General features: G+C 44.3%; 1 protein-coding gene across 1 annotated transcript in view; it reads left to right on the forward strand.

Moving 5' to 3' along the window:
- Window positions 1-1151: 1151 nt before the first annotated feature.
- Window positions 1152-17493, forward strand: part of LOC147596556 (transcription factor RFX3-like) — a 134515-nt gene continuing 118173 nt past the window's right edge. Inside the window, exons 1-2 of the mRNA XM_086769576.1 lie at window positions 1152-1268; window positions 12610-12707. Coding sequence (XP_086625702.1) covers window positions 1152-1268; window positions 12610-12707 — 215 coding nt within the window. The remainder of the gene's footprint in view (window positions 1269-12609; window positions 12708-17493) is intronic.

Genomic DNA, 17493 nt, shown 5'->3' on the forward strand with positions numbered 1-17493 from the left:
TCTAAGTTGTTCCCCTTTGTCCAGTGGACTCGGTCAGGCCTAGGGCGGACCCACTGCTGGCCAAGGCCGAGCCAATTGGTAGCAGAATGTTCTGTGATAACGCCTCTGCGATAACGTATTTAAGAAGGAGAAAACAAAAAAAAAAAGGAGAGAAGATGTGAAGACGTTTAGCAGGGGCAAAGAGGGGGAGGTGCGAGCCTTGTGGGCCTTGCAGGCCTCACCCTCTGGCCCCCCGCCAGGCAGCCAACTGGGCCCAATTCGGCCCAGCCTGGCTGCAAGAAGTGGAGAGGAGATGAGATGTGAACGAGACGTAAAAAGATCCTGAGAGGCGTCTGCCTGCCTGTTGTGAAGAATTTTTCTTGTGAGAGGAATGGCTGCAGATGCCAAGGTCAGTGAAGAAGGAGGGGGAGGAGTAATGCTGCTCCTGGCCAAGATTCCCCTGCAGCCATGGTGAAGCAGGCTGTCCCCCTGCAGCCCATGGAGGTCCATGGAGGAGCAGAGATCCCCCTGCAGCCCGTGCAGGACCCCACACTGGAGCAGGTGGATGCCTGAAGGAGGCTGTGGCCCGTGGAGGGCCCACTGGGGCAGCTGTTCTGGAGGGACTGCACCCCGTGGAAGAGATGACCCACGCCGGAGCAGTTTCATGAAGGACTGTGGCCTGTGGGAGGGACCCCATAATGGAGCAGGGGAGGAATGTGAGGAGTTCTTCCCCCGACAATGAAGCAGTGGCGTGAAACAATGTGTGATGGACTGACTGTGACCCCCATTCCCTCTTCCCCCCTGTGCCGCTCGGGGGGGGAAGGTAGTAGAGATAATGTTAAGCTTGGGAAGAGGGAGGGGTGGGGGGAGGTTATCTTGTTCTCTGTCTCATTATCCTGCTAGTTTTAGTAATAAATGAATAGTTTTCCCCAAGTCGAGTCTGTTTTGCCCGTGACGGTAACTTTAAGGATTTCTCCCTGTCCTTATCTCAACCTGGAGCCGTTTTTCTTATATCATCTCCTCCTATTCTCTCGGAGGGTGGGGGGAGCGAGAGAGAGACTGCATAGTCTGGTCCCGATCGGGGCTGAACTACGACGATTTTTTTGTATCAAAAACCAAGAAGTTTGTGCTGAACTTTTAATTTTACATTTTAATTTTATTCAGAGACCACGATGCAGACATCAGAGACTGGGTCGGACACAGGTTCGACTGTGACTTTACAGGCATCTGTGGCTGGCCAGGCAGCAGTGCCCACACAGGTAGTACAGCAAGTACCGGTTCAGCAACAGGTAGGTGTCTGTTAATTTTGGGAAAACAAAACCCTGGCAAGACAGAATGATGCATTTCAACAGGTGTAGTGAAGAACTGAATTTGTACAAGACTGCAAAAGCAACTCTTTATCACTGTTTTATTAAATTTTATTTTGCTGGAACTAAAATAGCTACATAAGCAGACATACAGTTTTCAGTGTTTATTTCTTTAACTAGAATATCTGGCAACCACCAAAAATACATATGCATGATTCCAAAACTAGATTCCTATGAAATGTGTGCAATATCTCATAAAAATTACATTCATTTAAGTTACTGAATAGCCACATTTATTCCTTTGAAAGATTGATAAGGAATTTTTTAAATAAATACAATATAGATGTAAAATTATATAAGCAGTGTAATTTTGTACTTCTAAGCTGGACTCCCTGCAGGTTCTTGCACAACTGCAGAAAGATATTTGATATAAAACCATATGCAATGCATAATTTGTATTTGCTAGAGAATTAAAGGGGCTTCTGAAGCAGCCAGCTCAGCACACACTTCTGTGACATGATTAATCACCTATTCAGCCCCACCAACATTAGAGGAAGTGGTGCATGGGAAAATTAAGGAGGGAAGTGGAGTTGGAAAACAGGAAATGAATGTGAAAAGCCATGACTTTTGTCCAAGATTCCTTTAGTATGTGTAATTTAGCTTTTTTTCTTTTTTTTTTTTAATTATTTGTTCCAATTGGAAGGGACCTACAACAACCATCTAGTCCAACTGCCTGACTACTTCAGGGCTGATTAAAAGTATATTATTTAGGGCATTGTCCAAATACCTCTTGAACACTGACAGGCATGGAGCATTGACCACCTCTCTAGGAAGCCTGTTCCAGTGTTTGACCACCCTCTCACTAACAAAATGTTTCCTAATGTCAAGTCTGAACCTCCCCTGGTGCAGCTTTGAGCCATTCCCATGCATCCTGTCACAGGATACCAGGGAGAAGAGATCAGCACCTCCCTCTCCACTTCCCGTTCATTCAGCTGTCAGTGTTTTAGGTTCTTTGGGTGAAATTTGATGTTCTGTTTCAACATGAATTGGCTTAACAGTTTCAAAATCAACAATATTAAAACTGAGAATAACTTGTTAAATTATGTAAGTCTCTGTCTGTGCTAGTGAATCATTGTTGTCTAAATTAAAATTTCTAGCATTTTGTTAAGTTTAGTTTTAAAATTTAAGGTGATGAATTTTTCTGCATGTTCTTTGCAATGCTATTTAACTACCTCATACATTTCACTATTATTTTTTCCTGGTATACAGACTCAATTCATAATGTCTCATAATTTTATTAATATCACTTCTACTTATATTCTACTGTACCTCGGAATACATTTACCTTTTTAATTTTTTCTTTTTTTAAACACACCTCACCTCTCCACTCCCACTCAACAAAAAACCCCCAGCATTTCAGGAAAACATTTAAGCATTGGGCACTTAACATGAATTTAAATGCTTATCTTTGTGTACTTGCTCAAAGTTCATCCCTACTAAGTTAATAATTGGGTGAAATCACAGAATCGCAAAATCACAGAATGGTTGAGTTTGGAAGGGACCACTGGAGGTCATCTTGTCTATCCCCCTGCTCAAGCAGGGCCACTTGGAGCCAGTTGCCTAGGACCATGTCCAGATGGCTTTTGAATATCTCCAAGGAGGGAGACTCCACAATCTCTCTGGGAAACCTGCTCCAGGGCTCAGTCACCCTCACAGTGAAAAAGTCTTTCCTGATGTTCAGATGGAACTTCCTGTGTTTTCGTTTGTGCACATTGCCTCTGGTCCTGTCAGTGGGCACTACTGAAAAGAGCCTGGCTCCATCTTCTATGCCTCTTCCCTTCAGGTAGTTATATACATTGATAATATTCCCCTGACCCCAAGCCTTCTCATCTCTAGGCTGAACAGTCCCAGCTCTCTCAACTGGGAGCCCAGAACTGGACACAGGACTCCAGGTACACAGTACTCAACTGGTGCTGAATAAAGGGGAAGGATCGCCTACCTGGACCTGCTGGCAATACTTTGCCTAATGCAGCCCAGGATGCCATTAGCCCTCTTTGTGATAAGGGCGCACTGCTGGCTCATGTTCAGCCTGGTGTCCACCAGGACCCGCAAGTCCTTTTCTGCCAAGCTGCTTTCCAGATGGATGCCCCCCCCAGCATGGGGTTGTTCCTCCCCAGGGGCAGGACTTGGCACTTCCCCTTGTTGTAGTACATGAGATTCTCTAAAAGAGATTTACAAAATAACTTTCCGTGCAGTTGCTAGGCCCTGCCAGAATAGTAGAAAAGGGGTGTTTCTAGTGCATGCCCATGATCAAAAGCCATAGGAGAGGCTGTTAAAATTTTTAGTCAGTACCCTTTTGCTGTAAACCACCTTCTGTGTCTTCTGCAGGGGCTTGATTTCTATTGCCCATTTCTGCTTATTCCTGACAACAGAGCACTGCTGCCTTTTTAGGGTCATCACTGTTTGGATTTGTGCTGTAATCCAACACAAGATCCCTCAGTGCCTCAAAATTGATCTTTTCTCTGTTTGTTGCATTTAGAGTGATGCCTTTAACCTTTAAATGACACTTTCCTCCAGACTGCAGGTAGCAGGACCTCCAGGTCCTTTTCTGCAAAGCTACTTTCCAGCTGGTCAGGCCCCAGCCTGTACTGGTGGATGGGGTTATTCTTTCCCAGGTGCAGGACTTTGTTCTTCCTCTTTTTGAATTTCATGAGGTTCCTGTAAGCTCATTTCTACAGATATTTGAGATCTCTCTGGATGGCAGTATGACCCTCTGGTGTATCAGCCACTCCTCCCACCTTGGGACCACTGGAGGTCATCCCTCCTGATCAAGCAGGATCACCTAGAGCTGGTTGCTTAAGAACATGTCAAGAGGACTTTTGAATTTCTCCAAGAGGGGAGAATCCAGAACCTCTCTGAGTAACCTGTTCCAGTGCTCAGTCACCCTCACAGTAAAAAAGTGTTTCCTGATGTTCAGAAGGAACCTCCTGTGTTTCAGTTTGTGCTCATTGCCTCTTGCGCTTTCACTGGGCACCACTGAAAAGAGCCTGGTTCTATCTTCTTTGCACTTTCCCTTCAGGTATTTGTACACATAATGAGATTCCCCCCTGAGCTTCTGGGCTAAACAACTCCAGCTCTCTTGGCCAACTAGACTTTGTACCACTGATCACCAATCTCTGGGCCTGGCCATTCAGCCAGTTTTCAATCCACCTCACTATCTGATCACCCAGTCCATACTTCATCAGCTTCTCTATGAGGACCTTATGAGAAACAGTGTCAAAGGCCTTCCTGAAGTCTAGGTAGACTATATCCACTGCTGTCCCCTGGTCTACCAGGCCAGTTATTTCATTGTAGAAGGTTAAGTTTGTCAAGCATGACTTTCCCTTGGTGAATCCATGCTGACTACTCCTGATTATTTTCTTGTAATTCATGTGCTGGGAAATGGTTCCCAGGATTAGTTGCTCCATCACCTTCCCAGGGATTGAGGTGAAGCTGACCAGCGTTTAGTTCCCTGGGTCCTCCTCCTTGAAGACAGGAGTGATTTTTGCTTCCTCCAGTCCTCGGGTACCTCTCCTAATCGCCATGACCATTCAAAGATTATTGAGAGTGGCCTCACAATGACATCAGACAGCTCCCTCAGCACTCATGGGTGCATCCTATCAGGGCCCATTAGGATAAGAAGGTCTTTCTAATATTATACTAACTTTGCAAATGAAGCTTCTGTGATGACTTAGTTAAGCTTTCTAGGAGGCTTAGTGTAGTTAACTCTTTTTAGGCTTTGCTTAAATCTTTTAAAAACTAGATATAGTTTATATCAGCATATATTTTCAATAAGATATTACTTATCTTTCAGTGTTACTATTTCCAATAATTCTGTTTCACTGAATATTTAATTTGTATTTTGGACTATTTTGTGATTATATTGGATTGTATTTTTTTCAGTTGAGTCTTATTTTGAAAGTAGAAGTCATGTAAAGTTTCGGAAAGGAAAGTTAGGAGATCAGCCTGGCCAAGGAAGAGGAGCTTGCTGCAATATTTTGTATAGACTGAAGAGGTGATGCATATGTTGTGAAAGCAGATGATTCTGCAGTGATTGAGACAGGATATGAAGGAGATACTGGTTTAGAGAGAAAAGGATAGATGATGTTGATGTTGATGTTGAGAAAAGGTCAAGAATTTTAAAGGAATTGAATGTGTAGGGTAAGGAAAAGGAAGAATAAAGATGTGAATCTAGTATACCCCTAGGAAATGTGAAGAAAAATGTAAGTAAGATAGGTGCTTTTCCACTGTAGGAAAAGAAAGGGCTATCAGGCTTTAAAACAATCTCTTGGATGAAGAAGAGTGGTTTTGCTCTGAAAAATTAACTGTATATATTATATATTTGCTTAAATTTTAATTTTGAATTTATGTACACATGCTTTAGGAGCAGACTACTTTACCTAAAGATGAAAAATTCAGAAGAAAAAAAGTTATTTTTTAAAATCCTTTCCTGTAATTATGAGTGGGATAATTTCTCAACGTCTAAATTATTTTCTGCTAAAATAAATATTTTCTTTGCACACTGACAATATAACTATGGCTTTCATGAAAGTCTCATATGGTGCTCCAAATGAAGAAGAAAAAAATAAAAAAGTCCCTAATGAAAAAATAAGATTCCCTTCTGAGTGTAGTGGCAGTAGTTTCACAGGTGTTTTCAAGCAACACAGCAATTGTAATTTTTGGCACCTTGAATGATGAAAGGAGAAACCTATATGCAAATAAAAAGTAGTAAAAGTAAGGGCAAAAAGTGAGGAGCATAATTAAATGCCATTTAATGTCCTGCAGAATTTTTCTTAGGCTTATGTTTCCTCAAATATGATTTTCCACTCATATATCATTCCTGTTTTAACATGCACTCTTAAGCATGACATAGCAAGCTTATAAGGATTTTAAATTCATCTCAATGACCTTATGGTTTATGTCATGCAATACAGAAGAATTCAAAGAGTAAAATTAAAAATAAGTGTCTAATTGATTTTAGAAGGTGTATCCATGCATCAGAAGTTACACAAAAAAAAATCTTCCTATTCAGCATAGACTATGACCATAGCATTCAGAAATAACTATATCATTAAACTGGACATACACACTTTTCCTAACCAAAATTGAAGCTTAATGCAAAATCAGATTTAATATATGAAAAACATAGTCATGAACGTGCATCAGTCATTTATCTAAATATCAACATTACAGCATGCACTGCTTTCCAAAAGTATTCCAGACTAATTAATGTATTAAGATAATTTTTTTTTTCTCTGAGAACAGAAAGCTTTGCATATCCAACTTTTTTTTTTGGCACTGCACTTGATTATATTTTTTAATTTTAAATTAGGTTTATAAGTTCTTATTTTACCTTGGTATTTTTCTCTTAAGCATATTAGTACTTGTACTTGGGAAATTATATTTCAGGAACGCTGTTAAAGGATGGCAGGCCAATGTCAATTTATGTTCACATGGGAAATCAGCAAACTGCTGATTTTTCTATTTAACTGTCAAAAAGAGTACATCACATTACTACTGACTGACAGAAAAATCTGGTTTTCTATTACACTTGAAGAGTCTTATCCAAAGTAATGTGAGTTTTTTTCAGAATTAAGGTTTTCATATAAATTTTCATAGAATCATAGAATCGATAGGGTTGGAAGGGACCTTTAAAGGTCATGTAGTCCAACCCCCCTGCAAGGAGCAGGGACATCTCCAACCAGATCAGGTTGCTCAGAGCCTTGTCCAACCTGGCCTTGAACGTTTCCAGGGATGGGGCATCCACCACCTCTCTGGGCAACCTGTTCCAGTGTTCTACCACCCTCATTGTAAAACATTTTTTCCTTATATCAAGTCTGAATCTACCTCCCTCTATTTTGAAACCATCACCCCTCGTCCTGTCACAACAGGCCCTACTGAAGAGTCTCTCCCCATCTTTCCTGTAGGCCCCCTTTAGGTAATGGAAGGCCGCTCTAAGGTCTCCCCAGAGCCTCCTCTTCTCCAGGCTGAACAGCCCCAACTCTCTCAGCCTGTCCTCATAGGAGAGGTGCTCCAGCCCTCTGATCATCTTCGTGGCCCTCCCCTGGACCCTCTCCAACAGGTCCACGTCCTTCTTATGTTGGGGGCTCCAGAGCTGGACACAGTACTCCAGGTGGGGTCTCACGAGAGCAGAGTAGAGGGGCAGAATCACCTCCCTCAACCTGCTGGCCATGTTCCTCTTGATGCAGCCCAGGATGCGGTTGGCCTTCTGGGCCGCAAGGGCGCATTGCCTGCTCATGTTGAGCTTCTTGTCCACCAGCACTCCCAAGTCCTTCTCCTCAGGGCTGCTCTCAATCCATTCTCTGCCCAGCCTATATTTGTGACTGGGATTGCCACGACCCAGGTGCAGGACCTTGCACTTGGCCATTTTTCTTTAGGTGTCATGGTTTAACTGCAGCCGGCAACTAAGCACCACACAGCTGCTAACTCACTCCCCCCCCCAGCGGGATGGGGGAAGAGAATCAGAAGGGTAAAAGTGAGAAAACTTGTGGATTGAGATAAAAACAGTTTAATAATTAAAAGGGAGTAATAATAATAATAAATTGTAACAAAAAGAGGAAAAAAAATAACAAAGAGAGAGAAAAAGAAAACCCAAGAAAGACAAGTGATGCAAATGAAAACAATTGCTCACCACCAGCCGACTGATGCTTAGCAAGTCCCTGAGCAGTGGCTTCCCACAAACCTCCCCCTGTAGTTTTATTGCTGAGCATGATTTCATATGGTATGGAATATACCTTTTGTCACTTGGGGTCAGCTGTCCCAGCTGTGTCCCTTCCCAACTTCTTGTGCACCCCCGGCCTACTCACTGGTGGGGTGACGTGAGAAGCAGAAAAGGCCTTGACTCTGTAAGCACTGCTCAGCAATAACAAAAACATCAACACTGTTATCAGCACTGTTTTGGTTACAAAGCCAAAACATAGCCCCATACCAGCTACTATGAAGAAATTTAATTCTATCCCAGCCAAAACCAGTACATTAGGTTAAAAATCAAGTTTAGAATCTTGTTTCCAAGTATATAAGTTAATGATGGAAAAGGAGGAGTATGAATTTGGCTCCTATGGCTCCTATGACTGGGGAGTTGGAATGGAGGGATATAGGCTCTTTACGAAGGACAAGCAGGGGAGAGGAGGAGGGGGTGTCGCCCTCAATGTCAATGACCAGCTGGAGTGCATGGAGCTCTGCCTGGGGATGGAGGAGGAGCTGACAGAGAGCTTTGGGTCAGGATTAAAGGGAGGGCAGGGACAGGCGACATTACAATGGGGGTTTGCTACAGGCCACCTGGCCAGGAGGACAGAGCAGATGAGGCCCTCTATAGACAGATAGGAGCAGCCTCACGGTCACAAGCCCTGGTCCTCATGGGGGACTTGAACCACCCTGATATCTGTTGGAAGGACAACACAGCAGGGCATAAGCAATCCATGAGGTTCCTGGAATGTATGGATGATAACTTCCTCCTGCAAGTGATAGAGGAGCCAACGAGGAGAGGTGCTATGCTGGATCTTGTTCTCACCAGCAGGAAGGGGCTGGTGGGGAATGTGGAGCTCAAGGGCAGCCTTGGCTGCAGTGACCATGAGATGGTCGAATTCAAGATCCTTAGGGCAGCGAGGAGGGAGTGCAGCAACCTCTCTACCCTGGACTTCAGGAGGGCAGACGTTGGCCTCTTCAGGGACCTGATGGGCAGAGTACCATGGGATAAAGCCCTGGAAGGAAGAGAGTCCCAAGAAAGCTGGTTAATGTTCAAGGACCACCTCCTCCAAGCTCAGGAGAGATGCATCCCAATGAAGAGGAAGTCAGGCAAAAATGCCAGGAGGCCTGCATGGATGAACAAGTAGCTCCTGGACCAACTGAAAATCAAGAAGGAAGCCTACAGAGGGTGTAAGCAAGGACAGGTAGCACGGGAGGAATACAGAGAGATGGTCCGAGTGGACAGGGATCAGGTTAGGAAAGCTAAATCCCTGACAGAATTAAATCTGGCCAGGGACGTCAAGGGCAACAAGAAAAACCTATTTAGGTACTTCAGGAATAAAAGGAAGACCAGGGAGAATCTGAGTCCTCTCCAGAAGGAAACGGGAGACCTGATTACCTGGGAAATGGAGAAGGTTGAGGTACTTGTTGACAGGGCAGGGCAGGGGAGGTGAGGAGGGGGTGTCACTCTCTCTATGTCAGCAACCAGCTGGAGTGCATGGAGCTCCACCTGGGGATGGAGGAGGAGCTGACAGAGAGCTTATGGGTCAGGATTAGAGGAAGGGCAGGGACAGGGGACATTACGGTGGGGGTTTGCTACAGGCCACTTGGCCAGGAGGACAGAGTGGATGAGGCCCTCTACAGGCAGATAGGAGCAGCCTCGCAGTCACAAGCCCTGGTCCTCATAGGGAACTTGAACCACCCCGATATCTGTTGGAGGGACAACACAGCAGGGCATAAGCAATCCATGAGGTTTGTCAAAAAAAAACAAGAAAGGCTTCTATAGGTATGTCAGGGATAAAAGGAGGTCCAGGGAGAATGTAGGCCCTCTCTGGAAGGAAATGGGTGTCCTGGTTACCCGGGACATGGAGAAGGCTGAGGTACTCAATGACTTTTTTGCCTCAGTCTTCACCGATAAGGGCTCTTGTCTCACCACCCAAGCTGCGGAAGGCACAAGCAGCGACTGGGAGAATGAAGAACCGCCCACTGTACTGGAAGAGCAGGTCCGGGAACATCTGAGGAACCTAAAGGTGCACAAGTCCATGGGACCTGATGAGATGCATCCGCAGGTCCTGAGGGAACTGGTGGATGAAGTTGCCAAGGCAACATCCATCATATTTGAGAAGTCATGGCAGTCTGGTGAGGTTCCTGCTGACTGGTAAAGGTGTAACATAACCTCCATTTTTAAAAAGAGAAACAAGGAGGACGCGGGGAACTACAGGCTGGTCAGTCTCACCTCTGTGCCTGGCAAGGTCATGGAGCAGATTCTCCTGGGAACCATGCTAAGGCACATGGAGAGCAAGGAGGTGGTTGGTGACAGCCAACATGGTTTCACTAAGGGCAGATCGTGCCTGACCAATTTGGTGGCCTTCTATGACGGGGTGACAGCATCAGTGGACAAGGGACGAGCAATGGACATCATCTACCTGGACTTGTGCAAGGCATTTGACACTGTCCCGCACGACATCCTTCTCTCTAAACTGGAGAGACATGGATTTGACAGATGGACGACTCGGTGGATAAGGAATTGGCTGGATAGCTGCACTCGGAGAGTGGTGGTCAACGGCTCAATGTCCAAGTGGAGACCGGTGATGAGTGGCGTCCCTCAGGGGTCCGTGTTGGGCCCAGCCCTGTTCAACATCTTTGTAGGCGATATGGACAGTGGGATAGAGTGCACCCTCAGCAAGTTCGCCGATGACACCAAGCTGTGTGGTGCCATCGACACGCTGGAAGGGAGGGATGCCATCCAGAGGGACCTTGACAGGCTGGAGAGGTGGGCCTGTACCAACCTCATGAAGTTCAACCAGGCCAAGTGCAAGGTCCTGCACCTGGGTCATGGCAATCCCAGGCACAAATACAGGCGGGGCAGAGAATGGATTGAGAGCAGCCCTGAGGAGAAGGACTTGGGAGTGATGGAGGACGAGAAGTTCAACATGAGCAGGCAATGCGCCCTTGTGGCCCAGAAGGCCAACCGCATCCTGGGTTGCATCAAGAGAAGCATGGCCAGCAGGTCGAGGGAGGTGATTCTGCCCCTCTACTCTGCTCTCGTGAGACACCACCTGGAGTACTCTGCTGAGCTCTGGAGCCCCCAACATAAGAAGAACATAGACTTGTTGGAGCAAGTCCAGATGAGGCCACGAAGATGATCAGAGGCTGGAGCACCTCTCCTGTGAGGACAGGCTGAGAGAGCTGGGGCTGTTCAGCTTGGAGAAGAGGAGGCTCCAGGGAGACCTTATAGCAGTCTTCCAGTACCTAAAGGGGGCCTACAGGAAAGATGGGGAGAGACTCTTCAGTAGGGCCTGTTGTGACAGGACGAGGGGTAATGGTTTCAAAATAGAGGGAGATACATTCAGACTTGATATAAGGAAAAAATGTTTTACAATGAGGGTGGTGGAACACTGGAACAGGTTGCTCAGTGTTGTAGTTCAGCCCCGATCAGGACCAGACTACCCAGTTTCTCTCTCACTCCCCCCCCCCTCCAGTGGGACAGAAGGGAGAACTGGTAAACAAAAAAAAAAAACCAGCAAAAACACGTGGGTTGAGACTGAACAAAAAGTAAATTTAACAGCAATAACAGAAGAAAACAAAACAGTGATGGAATACAAACACAGTACAATGGCTTACAGCAAATCTCCACACACAGTTTCCTCCCATGTGGCAGGAGGCTCCCCTTAGCACCCTCCTCACTGATACACTGAGCATGGTGTCACATGGGATGGAACAGCCCTTGGGCCAATTTGGGTAAATTAACCCCAGCTGTTAGCTAATTAGTTAACTATCCCAGCTGGGTGCCCCAGCGACAGGGGTTACCAGCTCCTGTTCTCCTCCCAGCTCAGGTGAATATTAACTCTGTCCTAGCCAGAACCAGGACACTCAGAGAGGTGGTAGATGCCCCACCCCTGGAAACATTCCAGGCCAGGTTGGATGAGGCTCTGAGCAACTTGATCTGGTTGAAGATGTCCCTGCTCTTTGCAGGGGGGTTGGACTAGATGGCCTTTAAAGGTTCTTTCCAATATGAGCTATTCTATGAATTTTATAAAATGATGAGGAGGAGGATGATGAAGGTGTTCTAACTAAAACGTTCTTAAAGAGCTCTTATAGATGATGCATTGCAGGAGAACCAGACTCCTCTAGTGTTACACTGAAGCTTTTTAGAACCTCCTCTAACAGATCAAAGGTTGCCTTTTAACAGCACATTTAAGTTGTGATTTGGAGACTTGTATTGTATAGAGTCAAATTGGAGTTAAAAAAAAAAAGAAGTAGCATATAGGTGACCAAATGAAGTTTTCTTCTTTATTAAATATATTTCCTAAGCTTGATGTGAAGCATACAGTTCTTGTTCTTGTGGTTTCAAGATGGTTCTGTCTTTGACACTGAAAATACCCGTACTCTCAAGGGCATACATCTCCAATGTTACAGACTTACAGCACAATATTACATTCTGTGTTATTTAGTAATTGTAAGACCAGGTATGTCCCATGACTGAGAGTATTGTTTAGAAACCATTAGATGCACTGAAGCACTAGTAATTCTTTTTATAAGGTAAACTATCCTGTATTTCTGGTGTTCTTGTTTACAGGTACAGCAAGTACAGACTGTGCAACAGGTACAGCATGTCTACCCAGCCCAGGTTCAGTATGTAGAGGGAGGTGACACAGTCTACACAAATGGAACTATGTAAGTTGGCTATTAATCAAAATTAGAATGTTTACTAAAATATGAAGTTAAATGCACATTCTTCTAATGACATCATATGGGCTACTGTATTTTAAGTAGCAAAGAAAAATATTTGAACAAAAATTTTAATTTTTGTCATTTTAAATCATTATTTGGGTGAAAAAAAAGTTGAATTCACCTAAAATTAATTCAGATAATTGTTCGAGTTGAACATAGTGTGAAGCTATATATGCAGCATTTTGTCGTTTGGGGAAAAAACTTAAGTTTATGGGCAAGTTTTAAGTTATTCTGATAGGAAGGATTATCTAAATTTGTCATAATATGATCATCTGTATAATAAAGAAGTCTTCATGTGGGCCTCCTATTCTTCTAGTTGAAATTCTACTGGCAATTTCCTAAATTGCTGAGGCAGCTGCAGTCATTACTTACAGAAAACAATTATGTAATTTCTTTACTGTGTTTAGTGCAATGAGATTTTTTTTTCCAAAGGAAGGAAGAAAGGGAGAGAAACGAGAATATGTCCTTTTGCTTCTGTCTTAGACTTTTCTATTTCCTGTGCTTTCTTGCTTCAATGAACATGTTTTTCTGCCATCAAGTTCCTTTCTCCCATGTACAAACTTAAAATCCTAGAATAATTTAGGTCAAAAGAGACCTCTAGAGGTTATATGGTACAACTCTCACACACTCAGCGCAGGGCTAACTTCAAAGTTAGGGACCTTCCCTCCCTCTTTTTCCAGTTATAGTTACCTCTAAATATATCCCCTTGACACTTTCGATGTGTTATAAGGTTAAGGAAGAAGCAAAAGGCATGTAGAAAACTTGTTTGGTGCCAGCAAATATGTATTTATAGATTATAATCTGGCATTGACACAAAAAAGTCAAAACCACTATTGGGTTCAGAGACTGATGTTAACACTTGCAGCATCCTCTCCACTGGCATATTTGGCAAAATTCATTCTTCAGTTAACCTTTTCCCACACACTCTCCTGTTGCCTGATTTTCTTTGTTCTTATAATATCTAATCAAGCTTCTGTCCTAAATGAGTCTGTTAAGACGTGTTTATTATTAAGAATGCATCCTTGTTTAAGATACTGTAAAAACTGAAAGTCACTCATAACATTGTCAAACTGTAATCAGAGATTGAAAATTTCTGTGCAGAATGCCTTATCAGGCTAACTTGTTTTTGGAAAATGTCAGCCAAAGACATTGAACTGTTGAGACCAGCGTGAATGAAAAAATATATTTTCTTTTGTATAAGTGTTTATTTTAAAAGCTCTAGTACTTCTACTCTTTCATTTATGGACTTGAAACTGAGCGGTGATGTTGGGAGTGTGTGGTTTATTACAGTTCATGAAATTATGCCTGAGTTTATAGCTCAAATATATTAAGCAGAAGATTATGTTTGTTTTACCCTATTTATATGTTAAGACCAAAGGACCAATGGATGTGCTCTAGATGGTCCTAAATGGGGCATCTCCTTGCAGCTACTGGGTTTTAGTATCTAATCTATGAACAAAGAATCTATTCTGTTCCATATACAGGGCCTAGGATATATGGTTGAAGGAAGCAATCCTATTAAAACAGAGAAAGGAGCAAGTACTAAACCTGTGGTTGAAATGAAAAATGTTTTATGACTATTAACATGGATATTCTTTCATTCTCCTTTTATGGCCATGTGCTAGTCTGATTCTAACACAGCCCTCAAGCCCTCCCAAGAGGTCATTTACACATGAAAACAGCAACTAGGGCCAGTCAGTGAGGAGGAAAGGAAAACATGAGTTGGCTGGTTAAGAAGACTGGGACTGTGATCCAGTAAGTGGGAAAGGGTTCTGGTCTTAGATAAAGAGCTGGTGGAAGTAACTGGAAAGGCAAGAGCCAAGAACCAGTGAGTGGAAAGAAGAAAGTATGGTGGCAGACATACAAATCTAACAAAGAGCCAAAACACAAGGTTGTCTGGGAAAAATAAATTTAAAAAACAAAACAAAAATAAAAACACTGACCAGATAAACAGCCCAGAAAAGCTGTCTCCATACAGGAGATGATGCCTATATGACTTTCCTGATATAACTGCTAATTATTTCATTTATAGATAGTACCTTAAAAGGAGATGGAAGGAGGAGCTGGCTGACACAACATAACTTGTAGTGCTATTTCATCCACCAGTAAACTCTATTTTAGTATGGTTGATAATTTACCATAGAGAAATTTAGGTTGTAAGGGACCTCCAGGAGTGATCTAGACCAACCTTCTGCTCAAAGCAGGTCTAATTAGATCAGATTGCTCAGGGGCTTGTCCCATCGAGTTGTGTACACCTCCAAGGACAGAGGTTCCACATCCTTTCTGGGCAACCTATTCCTGTATTTGACCACCCTCATGGAAAAAAAAGTATTTTCCTAATATCTAATCATAACTTCCTATATAACAACTTCCATTCATTGCCTCCTGTCCTATTGCTGTGCACCTCTGAGAAGTCTCTGGCTCTGTCTTCTCTGTATCCTCCCATCAGGTGTTTGTAGAGAGCAAAAAAGGTATCACCTAAACCTTCTCTTCTCCAAGCTGAATAGGCCTAGTTCTCCCAGGCTCTCCTCATATGTTGTATTCTCCAGCCCCCTGACCATCTTGGTGATCCTCTGCTGCACCCGTTCCAGTATGTCCATGTCTCTCTTGTACCGGGGAGCTCAAAACTGGTCACAGGACTCCAGATACGGTCTCACCTGTGCTAAACAGAGGTTAAGGATCACTTCCCTCAACCTGCTGGCTACACTCTTGATAATACAGCCCAGGATGCATTTGTTCTTCTTTTCTTCAAGGACCAGTGGATGGAAAGAAGAAAGTATGGTGGTAGACACACAAATCTAACAAAGAGCCAAAGTACTGTTGGCTCATATTCAACTTGGCTGCAAGAATGCCAAGAGAGTAGCAAGGGCTGAGTGAGGACTGAGACAGACATGGGGAGGGGGTGGGGAGGGCAAGGGAGACATGAGATTGAGAGGAGCAGGAGAACCGAGAGAGGAACAAGGACCAAGAAAGAAACAAGGGCCGAGAGAGAGATATAAAGGCAACAGATATCTGGAAGTGAGCAGAGAGCACTCTGAGAAAGACCAGAGAGGAGTGAGGAAGAGGCGAGGGAGAGTCTAGATGCAAGGGCCAAGATGAAAGAGGGCTGAGAGAGCACCAAAAGAACAGTGGGGGCCTACAAAGATCAAATAGAATCATAGAATACTTTGGGTTGGAATGGACCTTTAAAGATCATCTAGTCCAACTCCCCTGCAAGAAGCAGGGACATCTTCAACTGGATGAGGTTGCTCAGAGCCCCATCCAACCTGGCCTTGAATGTTTCCAGAGATGGGGCATCCACCACCTCTCTGGGCAACCTACTCCAGTGTTCTACTGCCCTCACTGTAAAAATGTTTTTCCTTAACTCAAGTCTGAATCTACCTCCCTCTATTTTAAAACTATTACCTCTTGTCCTGTCACAACAGGCCCTGCTGAAGAGTTTCTCCCCATCTTTCTTATAAGCCCCCTTTAGATACTGTGAGACTGCTATAAGGTCTCCCTGGAGCCTACTCTTCTCCAGGCTGAACAGCCCCAACTCTCTCAGCCTGGCCTCACAGGAGAGGTGCTCCAGCCCTTTTATCATCTTCGTGGCCCTCCTCTGGACCTTCTCCAACTGGTCCATGTCCTTCTTGTGTTGGGGGCTCCAGAACTGGACACAGTACTCCAGGTGGGGTCTCACCAGAGCAGATCCCTCTGGATGGCATCCCTTCCCTCCAGTGTGTTGACGGCACCACACAGCTTGGTGTTGTCGGCGAACTTGCTGAGGGTGCACTCTATCCCACTGTGGTGGTTTAGCCCGGATCACCACACAGTTTCTTATTCACCCTCCCCCTACCCAGTGGGACAGGGGAGAGAAATTGGGAAGAAAGGAAAACTCGTGGGTTGAGATAAAAACAGTTTACTAAAAATACTAAAAACTACAAAGCTAACAGGATATAAGGATATTAATATCTACAAAATATACAAAATGAACAATGTACGATTTCTCACCACCCAATGTCCGAATGACCGACGCAGCCCGTCCTGAGCAGCGATCACAGGAACAACACCGAGCAGCAAGCAAAGGGGGGACAGCAAGCTAGCAAGGTAGAGGGAACGATGCCAGCAAGCAAGAGAGAAGAAAAGGATGCCAAGGGTGCCTGAACGGATACCCGACAAGAAAAGGAATAACTGAAAATGATGCCCCCTCCCATGGGCAACCCCCACTTATATACTGAGCATGACGTTTATGGCATGGAATACTCTCTTTGGCCAGTTCGGATCAATTATTCTGTCTGTCTTTCGCCCAGCTTCCCGCATCTGCACGTTAACGAGACCTTAACGAGACTTGGAAAGCCAGACAGTGTCCTTGGTCTCATTAACAACTTGTATCATCAGAATGTTTTTATCAACATTCTTCACACACAAAATCCAAAACACACCGGCTACTGAGAAGAAAATTAACTCCATTCCTGCTGAAACCAGGACACCCACTGTCCATGTCGCCGACAAAGATGTTGAACAGTGCTGGTCCCAATACTGACCCGAGGAACACCAGTCCTCACTGGTCTCCACTTGAACATTGAGCCGTTGACCGCAACTCTTTCAGAGCAGCCATCCAGCCAATTCCTTATCCACCTGTGGTGGTTTAGCCCGGATCACCACACAGTTTCTCACTCACCCTCCCCCTACCCAGCGGGACAGGGGAGAGAAATTGGGAAAAAAGGAAAACTCATGGGTTGAGATAAAA

Source organism: Chlamydotis macqueenii, chromosome W (assembly GCF_036417535.1).
Source record: "Chlamydotis macqueenii isolate bChlMac1 chromosome W, bChlMac1.mat, whole genome shotgun sequence".
NCBI lineage: Eukaryota > Metazoa > Chordata > Aves > Otidiformes > Otididae > Chlamydotis > Chlamydotis macqueenii.